General features: G+C 37.8%; 1 protein-coding gene across 1 annotated transcript; it reads left to right on the top strand.

Annotated features, from left to right (window-relative positions):
- The first annotated feature begins 106 nt into the window (after positions 1-106).
- On the top strand, positions 107-16,193 carry LOC121642912 (CCR4-NOT transcription complex subunit 6). Its single transcript, XM_041989978.1, has 12 exons — positions 107-311; positions 1,362-1,483; positions 2,940-3,126; positions 3,382-3,467; positions 3,566-3,670; positions 3,864-3,932; positions 4,597-4,754; positions 7,738-7,892; positions 8,804-8,958; positions 9,228-9,461; positions 11,021-11,223; positions 11,394-16,193. The coding sequence occupies exons 2-12, from the start codon at positions 1,372-1,374 to the stop codon at positions 11,607-11,609; spliced, it is 1,680 nt and encodes a 559-aa protein (XP_041845912.1). The 5' UTR covers positions 107-311; positions 1,362-1,371; the 3' UTR covers positions 11,610-16,193.
- Positions 16,194-17,291: the final 1,098 nt, after the last annotated feature.

Raw genomic sequence — 17,291 nt, forward strand, 5'->3', positions numbered from 1 at the left:
ACACACACCTTGTTTGATAAAGTAGTTATTTTGCTAGTTGTGCATATTTGAAAAATAACTTACAGTTATTGTAGCCGTTCATCTGTAAGTGATCGATCATTCATCTGTTATAGATTTTATTTGCTTTGGTTAACAGCTGTTGGACCTTGTAGACGCTGACCAATGGGATGCGGCTGCGCTGTAATCGACAGTGGAAAAAAAAAAAAAAAAACCTTACAGTCGCCATGATACAGCAGCGGAAACGGGGAAGAAGTAGCTAGAAAACAAAAGAGAACACGCAGTCGTCCTCGCGATTTGGTATGCTCTTGCAGGTAAAAATGAAACCACTCTATTAGAAATAATATGTTCCCACTCATTTGGTCATATAGTACCTTCGATGTATACAGTACGGCCGTCATTTTACCAAGTAGGACCATTTTGAATAGTAGGTCGTTCAGCTTCAAATAATTGGGATCTGGTAGCTTTCAGTTAGCATGCTAGCCCAAGCTAAGCTAAATAGCTCGTAATTGCTTGCAGGTTCAGCATTGCGGGGCTTTGTGTGTTGTTGGTTGCTCACTGTTTATATCCATAATAAGAGAGTCCTACTTCTGAAAGCTAGTTAGCGACCGCTAAGTAATGCGTTGTTTCGTGGCCTAGTGTTTATGCGCAATTCTGTGCATTGCCATTATGTAAACAAGTGTACATTATCCTTTAATGCTAACCAGCGTATTATGCTTAACTGATTGGGAAAGACGTTAGAGACAATGAACTAATGTCACCAACTTCATTTGTCAACGTTGTGTTTAGCGAGCGAGCTGGTTAATGATTTAGCTGTGTTGTGTGTAGTTCGATAGCTTCCAATTTAGGTTAAGCTAGGCTAATCGGTTAGCGACCCCGAGAAGAACAATCGGCGAGTAGAGCTTTGTTTATTTCACATTTTTAAAGCGTAGTTTCTGTTTATTTATTTATTTTTTTACAAATTAACGATACTCATAGTTAAAAATGGTCCACTTTTTCAAGTTTGGCCCGTAGATTCTTGCATTACAGTGATTAATTTTATGCTATTAACTTATGTAACAATGAAATCAGTCTTCACAGGAAGCTGTTGAAAGGTTTTTGCTTCATAAATGGTCTACGGTTTTGATTGTTATTAGTTTTAAAACGTTCTTAAAAATAAAATAAAAATAACATACATTTGTTGCTTCAAGTAAAAAAGAAAAAAAAAAAATAGTGCAGTTAATTGATGAGCTAATTGCGTCCTCTCTGAGCTCATACGGAGCTTCACAGTTTCAGGCCAAACTTACAAAATGCTTCGGAATTAGTGTTATATTGGCAGACACGTTATAATGTGTACATTTTTTAAATTAAATAAATCTCTGCAGTGTTATAGGAATGCCCAAGGAAAAATATGACCCGCCAGATCCCAGGCGGATGTACACAATTATGTCCAGCGAGGAGGCAGCAAATGGGAAGAAGTCATACTGGGCTGAGCTGGAAATCAGTGGTGAGTATATTCAGGGAGCATATGCATTTACTTCCTACATAAGTCTTAGCAAACAAATTGTAAAAAATAAAAAAAAGGCATCAAATTAGATAAATGAGAATAGAAGACTATTTCTATTCTAGTTTAATTGGCTTAATGCACTAGCCAAATCACCACAGTACCATAGCAATCATACAATATTCTTATATAAATATGATTCTTTTGATATAATTTATTTTTTTTATTTGTTGAAAGAAAAGATTTGTACAAAATGGCATAAATTTAAGATTTTATTCAAGTTGTATGCAAAGAAAGTCGGAGTAAGGTTTAAAGCAAAGTAACATGTATGTGCTTTCATTTTCAAAAAGGTTATGTAAACTGATTATACAAATACCACTTCATAAATAAGCAGGTTTAAGTCTTTGCCTTTAATAAAGCTGAAAAAGTTGTTCCTCTGTAAAAAGATGCAGTGTTATGACATACTTTTGCTTTTGTCTGCATCATAAAACCAAATCCTTTGTTTTAAAGTTGCATAAATGGGAGTTGGAAGAGATGAAGCTATGGATATATTTTATTATTACGTCTTTAGAATTCCCAGGAGTTGAATGGCTTTATTCAACTTATTTCACTGATAAGGGGATCAAGTGAGCCTGGATGCTTTTAGTCGTCTGAAAAACTACACTCATTTTATTTTCAAACTTTCTATAACGAATGAGTCATGTCTGCATCACTCTCCTCCCTAACATTGTGGGAGTGCACCCAGACTCTTCTTTGAAGACAGCACTAGCTGCATATGCTGATGAATTTCTTGTTGCTCCTTATTAATTCATTCTGAGCTACATTTAGCAACTAGTTCAGTGTGCAAATTGGTATTAAAAACAGAAGAAAAGCCTTGGAGCTTAATTTTGCCAAACAAATAAAAGGTTTTTATTTTTATTCATATTTTAAAGTTGAAGATTGAGACAGAATCTTATAAAATAATGACCTTTTTAGCTGGCTTTTGTTTTCCAATTTTTTAAACCCTCGTGCAATTTCTGATTTCTTGTTTTTATTGATTTCTTTATCTATTATAATGCTAATCTTTTTTATGGAATTGAGTGACCATATTTGTTCATTTTAAGTGATATCAATAACATACTTTTTCTTAAAATAAATATCAACATCAACAAACCTTCAAATTTTTTAGCAGTAATGTTGCATCCAATAGAGTTGGGTTGTAGATTAGTAATGAAGAACAACTGCTGGAGTTTTTCTTTTTGTGTCAAAGAGCAAAAACAAAAAAAGTTTAAGTGTGACTAAATAGATTTATTGTGCTTTGCTTGGCCTCACATATCCTGGCAGTGTGTTGCTGTGATTAAGTTGGTTTTGCATTTTGTGAAATTGTTCCAGAAGCGATCGTGCTGTTACCAGTTAGGAAAAAAGGACATTTTTTTGTCTCTTTAAGAAAAAAGAGGGTTATTTCTCACTGTTTCTGCAGGTCGAGTAAAGAGTCTCAGCACAGCCCTGTGGTCTCTCACCCACCTCACTGCCCTGCATCTCAGTGACAACTCTCTGTCACGCATCCCGCCAGACATTGCCAAATTACACAACTTGGTGTACCTGGATCTCTCATCCAATAAGATCAGGACTCTGCCGGCAGAGCTCGGCAACATGGTGTCACTCAGGTCTGTGATTTCTGGTTATACATTGTAGTTAGCACACAGCTGAATTAATAAGCAGCCGTACATAACCTGGGGAAAATAAATATCAATCTAATGTATTTTTTTCTCTCTGTATTTCTTATGTTTTAATCTATTAAAACCTTTTAGTATAATGTAAAAATTTCCCATTCGTGATAAAAGCAATTTAGTAATTAATGTGTTTTGCAAGGTAAGCATATGGTTGTTTCTGATGATCCATTTCTCATTTGTCCCCTGCAGGGAATTGCTTTTAAATAACAACCAGTTGCGGGTTCTGCCATTTGAATTGGGAAAACTCTTTCAGTTACAAACACTGGGGTTGAAAGGTGAGTGGGTGGCTTTTTTGTAGCCCTGCTGGCCTTCAAATCTATTTTTTTTTTCTTTTTTTTAAGTGTTTCAGGCTGATTTACGCTTTCTTAACCAGGAAACCCACTTGCACAAGAAATTATGAGCCTCTACCAGGAACCTGATGGCACACGGAGATTGCTCAGCTACTTGTTAGACAATCTGGCAGGGGCTATCAAGCGCAGTGAGTATAACTCCTCATCTGCTGTTGTGAGTTTACAATAAGGATCGTATGTTGCAGTGGTTCTGCATTTTTTAAATGTTAAAAAAATGTAAAAAAAAAAAAAAGTTACATTAATACTATCGACACAGAGTATTGAAGTCACTATTTGTAAAATCATGTAAGTGTCCGTTTTTATCAACTTTCTTGTACTCAGCACCAGCAGAGCAACCCCCAGCCCGGTCATGGCTCCCACTCCAGGAACCAGACCGAACACGTCCTTCAGGTATGGATGATGAACAAAGATATTATCAAAAGGTTTTTTGTTTCTTTGCCACAAGGTGTTAAATTGTGCTGTATTTTCTACAGCCATGAACAATTTAGCCACAATGGCCTGAAGTAAATACTAGTTTAGTTGTGATTTTTTTGGACAACTGCAATGGATGCATTGTATGACAGGCAGGAGTCACACGGCAGTACTTTTGTTGACCTCACTGGCAATCAATTAATCATTTGGAAGGAAAAAATAATGTGGCAGTGAGTTCAGAACCCAAATTGATTGCAGAACAAGTGACTTGCACACCACACAGTCTTATAAATCCTGTTTGGAAATACTTGTGAAATGGAGGAACTCCAACTTAGGATGCAGATGTACAGCCAAAGTAAATTTAATATGCCAGCAATTGCAACCCATCAGTATCATGTTGAAAATAATAATCTTAATTTGCATACCTCTATGTTCAGATTTATGGTTAGTAAATCTTGTGTGTTGAGTTGAATATCCAGATAAAAGTAGTTAAGACTTATTATGCATTTTTGTGACAGAATGAGCAAAAATATTGAAATATGAGAACCTTGACATATGCTTAGACAATTACTGACAGTTACTTAATGAAGAAAAATTAACCAAATGAAAACAAACTGCGTTTCTTTTCTGTTTTTCCCCTTAGCTTTGTTCTCTGTGATGTGCTACAATGTGCTGTGCGATAAGTATGCCACACGACAGCTATATGGCTACTGTCCAACATGGGCTCTGAACTGGGAGTACCGGAAGAAATCCATCATACAGGAGATTCTGGGCTGCAACGCAGACATCATCAGTTTGCAGGTGAGAAATATCAAAACACAATTTTAGCTTTTCACACTTAAATTTATATGCAAGATTTTGAAAATGATCATGCGTGGATGGTTGGATTTTTTTTTGTCCATACATCATTAAACCAAATGTAACAACAACAATCTGCTGCATAATCCAGTAATGGGTTAAATGCTCTTGTTGTGAGCCATTGTGTTAACATTTGGAGATTGAACTGTGTGGCATAGATAAGATAAGTTGCAATTCACTGTTAGGAAATGATTATTGGATTGAAAATCAATCAGTGATGCTAATGATGAATATATGTCCTCCTGTGGAAGTGTTCAACTCTTATTTTAAAGACAACTGCCTGCAGTCTAATGTCCCATCCACAGCATTTATAGATTTGTTAAATGGCATGAGTAAATTGTGAAGTGGAAAAACAGGAAGAGACTATTTTCCAAATTTTTGTTAGAGCAGAGGCAGATTTATTGCTTGTAGGTAAATTTAGCTTTACTGAAAATAGATATTTTTTTCTTCCTAGACACACCCTTATTAACAGAAAACACACTGGTGACAAAAGATTTCAGTCGGTGTTTGCAAAAGCAGCCATTTTTATATCCATCATTTGTCTAATTTTAAGTATAAAATACATTGTTGCATTGAAAGATAACTGATGCTACTATTTGTTAAAAATTCATACAGTGATAATGGTTTGTAATATTAATGCTAATCCAGCTAGCCTAGATTTATGCTTTGGTAACAATTATCCATCCATCTTCTGCTGCTCAATGTTTAAGATTACGTGCTTATAAAAATCATATTTTCTGTGTGAGCTAAAATCAGGAGGTTCAGCCAACTTTGGTCAGTTTTCTTGCAGTTTTTGGCATTTCTCTAAATGGGCCAGTATGAAAGCCATATTAATTTTTTATACATCTAATGGCTTTGAGCCACTTTTAAACCTGTTCCACAAGTTTGTTCCACTGAGGAAGTCACGCTCTGGTGTTGAATGTAGGCGAGACATCAGCCAGATCAAGCAGAGAGTCGAATTCAGGTTTCTTTGAATTAAACTGAATGTATATTTAGAAAAATCTGTGCAATGTTTACACGTGTTTTAAAGAAAACATGCATTTATTTTTATTTATTAGATGTATTAATTTGGTCCTAAATCCAATACATATCGGATTTTTTGCCATGTGACTTCAGTCTGAACGGCCAGGTCGCATTAATCCGACCTACATGTCATACACGACATTGTTTATAAACTCCATATCTGTAAATGCGCTCACATCACTCTCCCACCACTTCTGACTGACTTCGTACCTATGTTTTTCTGTACAGACGTTGCTGCCACTGCTCCACAAAATGTCATGGCCACAAATCTGGCTCTCCTCTTTTGTAATCTCCTCAAAACGATGCCATTGAAAATGTGCTGGCTATAGTTGGACAGTAACTTTAAAACTGCAACATAAGCTCCACTGTTACCCTCCATGTTTACTTCTGCAAACACGAAGACTGTCACGTCGCCGTGTCTTCTACGCATGCGGGACACTTTTGGTGTTCATACAGGAGATCACATACAAGTCGCGTTCAATTGGAAATGTGAACAGACTCTAAAAAAAAAAAGAAAAATCGGGATTTCACAAAAAAATCTGAACTGAGCATTATGCCCTGCAATGTAAACCTAGCCTAAGATGTCTGCTCAAGAATCTTCACATTTTCCTACTCTAAATGATAAACTTTGAGTTGTTTTTAAAAACATTGTGATTATTGGAAACTCCATATATGTCCTGTGTGCATTTTCGGGGCATATTTATGAAAATTAAACCCAATATTTTCTGGAAACGTGCATTTATCTTCAATCTGCTCTTGGGCTGCACAGCGGTACAGCACTTAGCACGGATGCACTAAAGCAGAAGGTTCTAGGTCCAAATTTGCTGTCTGGCTGCAGCCCTCCTTTGTGCAATTAGCATGTTCTTCCAGCACAAAGGTTTGCGTCTAAGGTTATTTATTGATGCTGAATTGCCTGAAGCCATGTTTGTCTGTATCTGTGTCAGACCTGTTGTAAATCTGCTCGGTGTTCACTGGGCTAGGCTCTAGCTGCTGTTTGTATAAACAGGGGGATGCATGAAAACAAGTTAATTTTGATATGATTTGATTTTTAAAAATCGAATCACTTGATCTCTTACAAAGAGGTGATCAGCTTGTCTCGGTGCTTTTTGGCTTAGTAAGCAGGCTGGTGGTGCAGCAGGAGCTTTTTGTTTTCCTGTACCCCTTGATGTTCATGTTAAAGCAGCCACACCACTTTTCTTTGCAGAGAAGCCTGTATTTAATTTTGTGTTTTCCTTCATCCTGAACAATTTTCGTGCCATTTGCGGCTGCAGTCTTTGTTGGTCTATATGAACGTGTTAGAGAATTTAAAAAAAAGTTGATGAGGCACAATTTCTGACAGTTTGGAATGTAAACTTAACAGCAGGCCGGCATAAATATTACTTAAAAACAGCCCTAACCACAAATAACTCGTAACTTTGTGGGTAATTTCATTACTTTTTAGATGTTTGGGGGGAGAGTTGCTCATTGTTGTCCTGTATTTAATTTGTTTTAATATGATTTTTTTCCCCTTATTGAATTAAATCAAACCACTGTTGGATGCACATGAAGCACACAGTGATCAGTGTAGCTGCTTGGGAATATTCTGGAAAACCAGTTTCACTGCATCCAAAATTGTAACCTAAAACTGTAATCATATAGGAAGCTGTTGTATGGTCAGTTGAATCCACATTTAAGCTTTTGGGGAAAAATTTGTTGGGTTTTTCTTGTCAAAGATGATCCCAGCCCGATCAGAAAAAGGTGTAAAAACTGGTGTATCTGCTGTCATGGTTTATGAAATGGCTTATAAATAACTTCTTCAAAAACAAAATCGTCTTTGTTTACAAAACTGTTTGTTGATATTATGTTGCACAAATTTCAGGTTTTCTTATTGTTCACCTGCAACTCATATTTTGTCATTTTACAGGAAGTTGAAACAGAGCAGTACTACAATTTCTTCTTGCCTGAGCTGAAAGAGCAAGGATATGACGGGTTCTTCAGTCCAAAGTCACGAGCTAGAACTATGTCGGAGTCTGATCGCAAACATGTGGACGGATGTGCAATTTTCTACAAGACGGAAAAGTAAGAGTTGATGACTTTATTCTCCAATGGCCTGTAATGTTTTCTTTTAACAGGACCTGGTAAATGTATTTTCTATTGATTTAAAGCTAGGTTGGGAAAACTTACTTAAACTTGAAAGCTATGCTGTTGCCTTCAGTGGATAACTTGGTATATGATTATAAAACCAGCATTGCTGCATCCATTCTCAGAATTGTAGATCTCCTCTTTCTCACCACTTTAGTTGAAAGGAAGGGGCTTAGGGCAAAACTGTAGCCCTTTTTCATCAGTCATTCATACAAAAAGACAGCAGGTAACAGAGATGCTTAAACTCTGGTTAGCAGAGGGAGACAGTCACATGGGGAGAGGCCCGTCGACCCAATCCCTCTCTGTATGAAGACTAAGGCTCAGCTAACTCTGACAGAAGGGGTTGGGAGGAGGACTCCATGCTCCTCAATGTGTGTGGAGCCTCGTTTCATGTTTTGTAAACTATTTTCTTATGAAGTTAATTTGCTGTACTTAGTCACTTCGCAGGATTTTAATGGCTAACTTGTATGTTCAAATTTTAGTGTTGATGGTGAAAAAGGCTAACGCCCTGGCTGGAACTCTGCATTTTTAAAAACTGAAATGTCCAAGTTTTATTGTACAATAAATAGATCCCCATTGTGAGGGAATAATAGGAAAAAGCTTCTTTATTGTCCGTATTGCTGTGTAACCAATTTAATTGGTCATTCATGTAACATTGCATAAATGTTCTTATAATTTTGATTTGGCACGACTCACAGTTCAGTTTACATGTTTCTAATGACCTCATATGAGTCCTGTATTCTAACTATTTGCAATCTGTTTGTTTTTTTTTAATTATTTATTCCTCCTAGTGCCTACAAAATATGTTTTGAAGTCCTCTTTTCCCTCATCATTCTGTTCCTCTCCAGGTTCAGTGCGGTGCAGAAGCACACTGTGGAGTTCAACCAGCTGGCCATGGCTAACTCCGAGGGCTCTGAGGCTATGCTGAACAGGGTGATGACAAAGGACAACATCGGTGTAGCTGTGCTGCTAGAGGTCCGCAAAGAGATGATGGAGATGTCCTGTGAGTGTTCAACGTGTTGTAATCTTTTGGATTGGGCGTCTTAGTTAGGTGCATGGCTTTCTATATTTGGGGTTTCATTGAAGATCAACTTGTGTTGCTAAACCAAGACTGACTTTAGTCTAAAACTTGTTGAGCAGGTGGATTTGCAGTACAGGAGATTATTTATGGTCTTACAGATGCCTGTAGTGCTTAAATAAGTAGTAGGATATTTTAAGTCTTACATACTTTTGCTATCACTTCTCCCTGATCATTTTTTCCTTTCTTTTCAGCTGGTAAGTCACTCCATGGCATGGAGAAGCAGCTTCTCCTGGTAGCCAATGCCCACATGCACTGGGATCCAGAGTACTCCGACGTCAAGCTGGTCCAGACCATGATGTTCCTGTCGGAGGTGAAGAACATAGTGGACAAGGCCACCCGAAGTCTCAAGTTATCGTCTGTCTCTGGTGAGACCAATGCCATTCCACTGGTGCTGTGCGCTGACCTCAACTCTTTGCCAGACTCTGGTAAGTAAACAAGACAGGTTGTTTACTTGCATCTTCTAACAGCATGTCGAGTTGCCCTGACACAACCTAAAAAATTGTAAATAGACCTTTTTTTTTTTTTTTCAAAAAATATTATCTGTATGTATTGCATTTTATAATTTTAAGTTAAACTGGTAAGTCACATGCAAAATATCATGATGATATCTGGATGATAATAAGTTCTATATATTTTACCACTCAAAAAGTTTGAGAACACTTGGATGGACTTCAACTTTTCACTAGTATTTGTGGGATTTTTGGACAAAAAAAGGCAACCAGAAGATGTCTCCTTTTGAGATGTAGGGAGTTACAATGAAGGAGTTTCTCACTTGTGACTGCTGGCTTTTATAAATTTGCAGAATATCCAGTAATTTAATGGAGGGAATAATTAGTTACAGTCACGATGCTTTCGAGCCACATCGGCAGGGAATTAAGCCATTTGTGAAGTTGGTTGTGCTGAAACCAATGTGAACATTTGAATCAATTTCAGTGTCCAAGATTAGTCCATCCACTTAAAAGGGAAATATTTCACACTGATTTATGGAAATATTGAACCAGTTAAAAAGAGCTGCCTTGTTTAATTGCTGTTATACAGACTAAGTATTTTTAAAGAAAAAAAAAAAGCACTGTAAAAGAGAGTTTGTGTGACGCTACAGGGGCAAGAAAACTGGAGAAATATTACTCAAAGTTTTCTTTACAAGTCAGTTGGAAAGAATAGTAAAAGTAAAAGGGGGGGAAATGTTGACGTTTAGTGGCCTACTGCAGTTTTAAAAGTTTATTTGAAGGCTCACAAAATATAAATACCATAAATGATATTAATAGAAATGAGTTGTAACAAAATGCTAAGTCAGATGGGTGATCCTGTATTAAATTAAAGTATAATAAATGACATTTAAAGGTTTTTGCTTAATTTTAATTTTTTTTTCTTCAGTTTAAAGATGTAAAATCCAACACTGAAGACTTTCCATGACACCATTGTTACTTTTTACCATGCCTTTTGATGCATTTGCTTAGTGTCAGAATAACTCTATAAACAACCATCGACTTTTTCCACTTAGTATTACATTAACAAATATTTTATCCTTTTTAAAGAGTGATGACTTGGTTTCAGTCATATCCAGTAAATCAGTAATAGGTTCATATAGAGATGTTGCTGTTAGTTGTGGAAGTGTGGTTAGAAACATCTGATAAAGCAGGAAAAGTTGGAGATGTGTGTGAACAGAAGGAAAACAGGTTAAAGTTAGAAACATTCATATAATCTTCACAAGTCAAGAATTTTGTAAAACAAACATTGTTGCTCTACCTCGCCATTAAAAACTGGTTTTGTTTGAGTTGCATGAGAAATATAGTGTAGTTTTGGTTTTAGTAATTGTACTGTCAGGAGCAGGTGAGAAACAGCATCTCTTTCTGCCTCCAAACCAAGAAAAATGACAAAGAATCTTGAATCTCAGCACAAACTTGATTTGGGCTCATGGGATCAAGTATCACTTTGTGGGTTTATTATTATTAATATTATTATTATTAAATTTAAAAATGCCCAGGTGTGGTGGAATACCTGAGTACTGGTGGAGTGGACTGCACCCACAAAGACTTCAAGGAGCTCCGTTACAGTGACTGCCTGACCAAATTCAACTGCAATGGCAAGAACAGCACGTCCAACGGCAGGATCACCCACGGCTTCAAGCTGAAGAGCGCCTACGAGAACAGCCTGATGCCTTACACCAATTACACCTTCGACTTCAAGGTAATTTTACGAATACAGCACATTTCTGTATGTGGTTCTGTTTATCAGGTTTTGAGCCAACATATCCAAACACGCATAAAAATGTTAGACGTTGGGTTATTATTTTTCATTTGCGCTCACATGAATTATCAGTTTGTTCCTGCACAAAATTCTCCTCTGCTCTCCTTTAGGGTGTCATCGACTATATTTTCTACTCCAAGCCTCACCTGAACGTGCTGGGTATCTTGGGCCCTCTGGACCCCCACTGGCTTGTAGAGAACAATGTCAGCGGCTGCCCACATCCCCACATCCCCTCTGACCACTTCTCCCTCTTTGCTCAGCTGGAGTTACTCCTGCCCAACGTGCCCTCCCAGGTCAACGGGCTTCACCTGCCTGCACGCAGGTAGTGAGACCCTGCCATACCACCAGGGGGAGCTGCAACCGCAGCTTCTCCCTCCTAATCCCGCTCCCTCCCACTACCAGCTCTTCCTTCCACCACACTGGAGGAGGAAGACACAGAAAAAAATAAAACAACAAAAAATGAAAAAAATACAACCTGTAAAATATTCGTACAGTGAGGTCTGGCTGACAGGGATTTTCGTATAATGTTATAGATATTCTATATTTTTCTTTTTTCTTTCTGTTTTTCTTTTTATGTTCTTTTTTAACTGCTTGATTCAGTCCTGTTTGTGTATCATATTTTGTGTTTTGGACTCCCTTTCCTCATCAAATTCAACAACCCCACCTACTTTGCTTCTGTCTTTTAAACTAGAGTGGATGGTAGCTCCATCAGATTCGTCACATAGGCCACTGTTTGGTTAAGAGAGCAAAGGGGAACTTAAAAACGGCTAGGTGGATGACAATTACCTGAAAAGCTTCAGAGCTGATGGTCTGCCTGTCTGTCTGTCCTGTATAAATTTAAAACCAGCAAAGACAGCGGACGTGTCAGTCTCAGACCTCCATCTTGGCTTTTTTGCTCGTTGTCTGTTTTTGGCCGCAAGCATAAACACATCGAGGTGTAGTCGGAGCAGCTGTTTACCGGTAGTTAATCATCCCTGGAGGTGGATGCAGTGCAGCTCATATGAGGTGAGATTTCCTGCTGTCATTCTGTGGTGCTGAGGCCTTTTTGTGTAGTCATGGCCTCCCGTGGTGCTACAAGATAGTCTACACCTCTGACCCCAGCTCTGGTGCATTAGCCCCCAAACCCACAGTTGCCTAGAGAACTAGAACGCCCAACCTACATTTGCCTGATCTCACATCGGCAACATGTAGCGATAAAGCTAGGATGTTGTGAGAATCCGAGAGCAGCTACCATCCTATTTGCAGACTGTTTTTACCCCAGCTTGTATAGTTAAGTTAGGCTTGTGCTTGGGAGCTCATGTGGCCCATGTATCACCTTTTTTAGAGAGAGGAGCAAGGGATTTAGGCTGATTGGCAAAGCAATGGGGGCCTATCACAAATCTTTTCTTTTGTTGTGATTGCTTTTAGGCAGAGAGAGCGAGTAATGGTTGATACATCGGGATAAAACCAGCATTTCTCTCACTGTCAGGAGTTGCCATCCAACTCCACACATGCAAGCTTACACACACACTAACACACACACACACACGTTCAATTTGCAGGCAGATTTGTAGCACTGTCTCCGAGGCCAGTAGTGACTTTCCCCAGCCATAAGTTCCATACACAAAAGCAGTGTTTTTTTTTTGGTTGGTTTTTTTCACAAGTGTTTGTACAGAAAAAGAAATCCAGACTCAGTCTTTACATGATTGTATATGAACCACAAAAGACCTGTTTTCTGGCGTTTTTTGTACGAAGAGTAAATTATGATCAGATTTGAAAAGAAAAAAAAAAGAAGATTGTATTGTAAACTATGGCTAAATTTTTATCCAGTTAATGTTAAGATGAATTGATATTACCAGCTTGTACAAAAGACGTAAGAAGAGGTTGTTCGAGGCGTTCGCTGTCACTTCTTTGCACTCCCTAGAGATTAACTGTAATTAACATGTCATTATTGTATCATTTTTTAACTCCCTTTTCTCTCTGCGGTTGGTTTGATTTGCCGGCATATTGCTGCAATGTAAATAGACACCAAGTAAACTCTGCCTGTTGCTTCTTGCCCATTAACAAAGCCATTGATCCACACTGCTGCCATTGGTTCTGACTAAAGGACATGCAAGAATGAGTCACATCTGTTCATCTACGTGTCTCCCTCAAAAGTGACGTGTGATCGACATAAATCCCACATGTACATTGTGCCTCACTGTAGCAGTAGACGTCGTCTTGCACTACTTCCATGCGACGAACGCCCGAACAACCTTTTCTAATTTTATTTTTAAATACTGTTGAGACATTTGTGAAGATTTTATGTCCTTTTGTTTTGTTAATGTTCATTTCCTTTTTTATGAGATGTGAAGATGTAATGATGATGTGTATATCCTTCCTATTCATTTGAGCTCTCTATAGTAATCAGGTATGCTTTTTTTCCACCGACCCTCTCTCCTCTGCAAGGAATATGAGAAGGGTGTCTTATCTTTGTAAATTCACTATCAGATTGTTTTAATCCCTCTTTGTACCTAAGCACAGCTCCATGCCCAGGCCCCCCAGAAACACCTGGCTCCTAAGCTTTTCTTCCTGGCCACGAATTTTAAATCTCCTGTCCATTTCCTCCTCTCTAATAAACCACGTGACCTCAGACTGAATCTAACTTCTACACTGCTCAAGCTGGGTCTTTTAAAACCCTTTTCGCCCAACTCTTTGTATAGTTCTACCCTTATCACTGCAGCTATAGTGCCATTTGGGGAGCTCCTACCTCTGTATTGGAAAGGGTGGGAGGCCCACTTTTCTCTCCTTTTGGATGAAAAGGGATGAGGGTCAGTGAGCTTACTTGTTGCCATCTGTGAATTGGATTTGTTACATCCCAAAGAAATAAATTAAATCTGTCAACAGTGACGTGAATATTTAAACAGTCACGCTTTTACACGGATGATGAGAACTTAGTAGATTCAGATGCAGCTCCCCTCACTCTGTCTAGTCATACACGTAAATAAAGATCCCATTACTTTATATGTTGAAATGAATTTTTTAAAGCAAGCAGGAAGCAGGTAAATGAGGAGTATGGAAGTACTCTTCAGCTTAAGGAATCTTGTTTCCCTTTTTTTTCTAAATTTTTTACCTTATTCCATGAAAACCAATGTGTCCAGTTTGATTTTTTTTTTCTTTTTTTCTGAATGGCATTAGTATTGTAGTAGATTCTAAAGGGTAGCTTTTTCCCTTTTTTGTAAAGTGTGAATAAAAGATGTATCTCATGTTTCCTTTCTAAAAAGATACTGAATTGTGTTGTGTAAAATCATGAATTCTATGATGGTGTTATGCTTGCATTGTTTTTAACCTTTCCTCGACTTTCCCTTTCCCTGCTGACTCCCTCCCTCCCCCACCATCACAAACCAAATCCTCTGTAGAAATCATGATAATTTGTTGTCTTGATAGGTTGAATGTTCCTGATTCCTCAGTGCTTATCGGTGGGAAAGAACCTGCATCGTTGGTATCTGTTAAAACTCAACACAGGGATATCCTCTTTGTTTTCGTTTTTATCTCAGCTTTATTTTGGATGTTGCGTGGCACTAGCTGGAGAGTGCTAGTGCGCTGTAGGTTAGGGCAGCAGGGCTGTCTTCCTAGTGGCTGCAGTTCATTATTAGAGAACACTGTTTTGACAGGTGAAAAACTTGTTTATGACAAAGCTAATGATGTGCCGCTAGACTGGTCCTGTGAAGATTTTTGCGTACTGTTAATCCATCTCATTCTGTTCTCGTGCATTACAAGTGATTAAATCTGTTAAAGTAGCTAGTTACTGTTGATAGTTGCTGATTTGAATCCCAGGTTGTTTTTGGTTTTTGACACTCCTCTTTCCTCTAAGTATGTGTCCAATCAGAGCTGAACTATGACACGCTGTAAGCCCCAGTGAGTGATCACGTTGTTGGCTTTTTTCTTCACTGTTGCATTGTTTCTCAGTTGGCTTGTTAAGTGTAGAGTAAATGTTTATTTTTTATCCCCCTCTCCCCCCCCCCAGGCTGCATCTCTTTGTAATGGTGCACACCAAAGCTGCTTGTAGTTCAGTTCTCTGTTGTAGAGCGATTTCTCTCACCGATCAGTCACACTTATTTTCAGATACAAGTCATCGTCTTCATGAAAAGTAGGGCTGTAAGGAAAGCAAGGTACTTTTGTCCTTTTCCTTGAATCACATCAACACCCATCATCATACTTTTTCCCACTGTGGTTACTTTGACTTCTCCACCCATCAGCTAAACTTGGCAATAATATTCAGAAACATTCACATTGTTTTTTTTTCTTTGAAGTTGATCAGGAAAATGTAGCTGTTTCACCTTTCACACTGGTGGTTCTTTTTCTTTTCTCCATCTTCAATATCCTACATTTTTTTTTTCTCCCATAAACCATTTTTCCCATTTTCTCTCCTTTTTTTTTTATCCATTTTGTATATTTGCTCATCTTCTCCCTGCCTATTTTAGTGGTAGTTGTTCAATGATCAGGATTGTCTATCTGTAGTCAGCTGAGTACATATATTGATCTGTGTCACTGTGTTTATGCACTGGACCAACTATTGTTTACCATTCATGAAATACCAGCAAAAAAAAAAAAAAAAGAAGAATGATGAAACACTTGCACAATGTTGTAGAATGTCCATTAATCCTGATGAGAAATCAAGGCAGCTGTTTTCAAATCAACACATACTGTTTTGAAATGAAATTGAATGGTAAACAATGCTTTCTGTTGTACCCCTTAGCCGTCCTCTTGATTCTCTTTGGACTAGTTTTATTCTTTTTATTTTTATTTTTGACTACAGGTTCTGCTTGTTTCCTTTACACCTACCTATGTATTTTCCTACTTCTGGTTGAAAATAAATTCTGTATTATCTGTTTCAAGCTGTGTCACCTCTTATTCTTTGCAATGGATATTGAATAAATTCTATATCTGTTCTTGTCGACTTGGCTGCTTTTTCATCCTTGTTTTGTTTCAGTTTGGGCTCCCTTGTCTGATACCAAACAATAGACTTCACAAGTTAATTTTTTTTTTTTCATATTCTCCTGCTCCATTTCCTCACTACAGTTTATTTAAAGGGTCATTAAGATGTAGCATTTGTGTTAATAAAACACTGATCGCCAACTTCTGTCTGCCATATGGAGCGTAAGTGTAGATTTTTGTTGAGGCTCCCTTTAGTAGGATTGCGCTGGAGTTCTTCAAGCTGCAAGTGTGCCAAACAGCTGCTGGAGTCTGGACTCTGAGGCAGGTTTTTGTTCCAACCAAACCTTGAATTAGCTTCTGTAAAATGTGAATTATTATTGGCTGTTAACTTGCAAAGTGGCTCTCTGTGACACTTTTCTAAACATAAAACTAAATATTTTCAACACTATAGAACAGCAAACAAAAGATAGTTTCCCAGTGTGCGGTCACTGAAGTTTAGCATAAAAATGACTCAAACAGAGCAGAAGTGACCATCTGTGTTATCATTAGTGGACACATGATGGAGCCAAAGCATCACCTGTGGACAAACTGTGAGTACTCTGTTGACAGAGCTGAGTGGGATTTACGAGCAAAAGGAAAGAAAACGAAAGCATTTATGACTCTCTGAAAGTTTTATATTACTGTAAAAGACTAACAGTTATGTGAACAATAGGACACATACAATCCATAATTTAATTTTATTTTTGTTTAATTTTTCAGCCTGTGCAGTGCTTGTCCCCCTTTCTATCATACTTGCACTGAGATAAACACACTGAAGGCTGTGTGGGCTAAAACGGTGCTTATAATTAGCAGATGGCTCCACCTCCAGTGTATAATATGCTGTAACATAACATTTCTAATTCATATTAATTTAATTCTTTAGAGTTTGCAGTTTTAGAGCTTCTAATGCTGCCATGATTAGTTTTTTGCTCACATTTGTCTAATAGAAAATTAGTTGGCAGTAGTTTTGATTATATATTGAGTAATTGAAGTAATTAAGATTTAAGCAGAAATTGAGAATTGAGCTATTTTTCTGTTTTTGATTGCAAAGAAAAAATTTCTAAGGTTCAGAA

This window comes from Melanotaenia boesemani, chromosome 7 (genome assembly GCF_017639745.1).
Source record: "Melanotaenia boesemani isolate fMelBoe1 chromosome 7, fMelBoe1.pri, whole genome shotgun sequence".
Taxonomy (NCBI): domain Eukaryota; kingdom Metazoa; phylum Chordata; class Actinopteri; order Atheriniformes; family Melanotaeniidae; genus Melanotaenia; species Melanotaenia boesemani.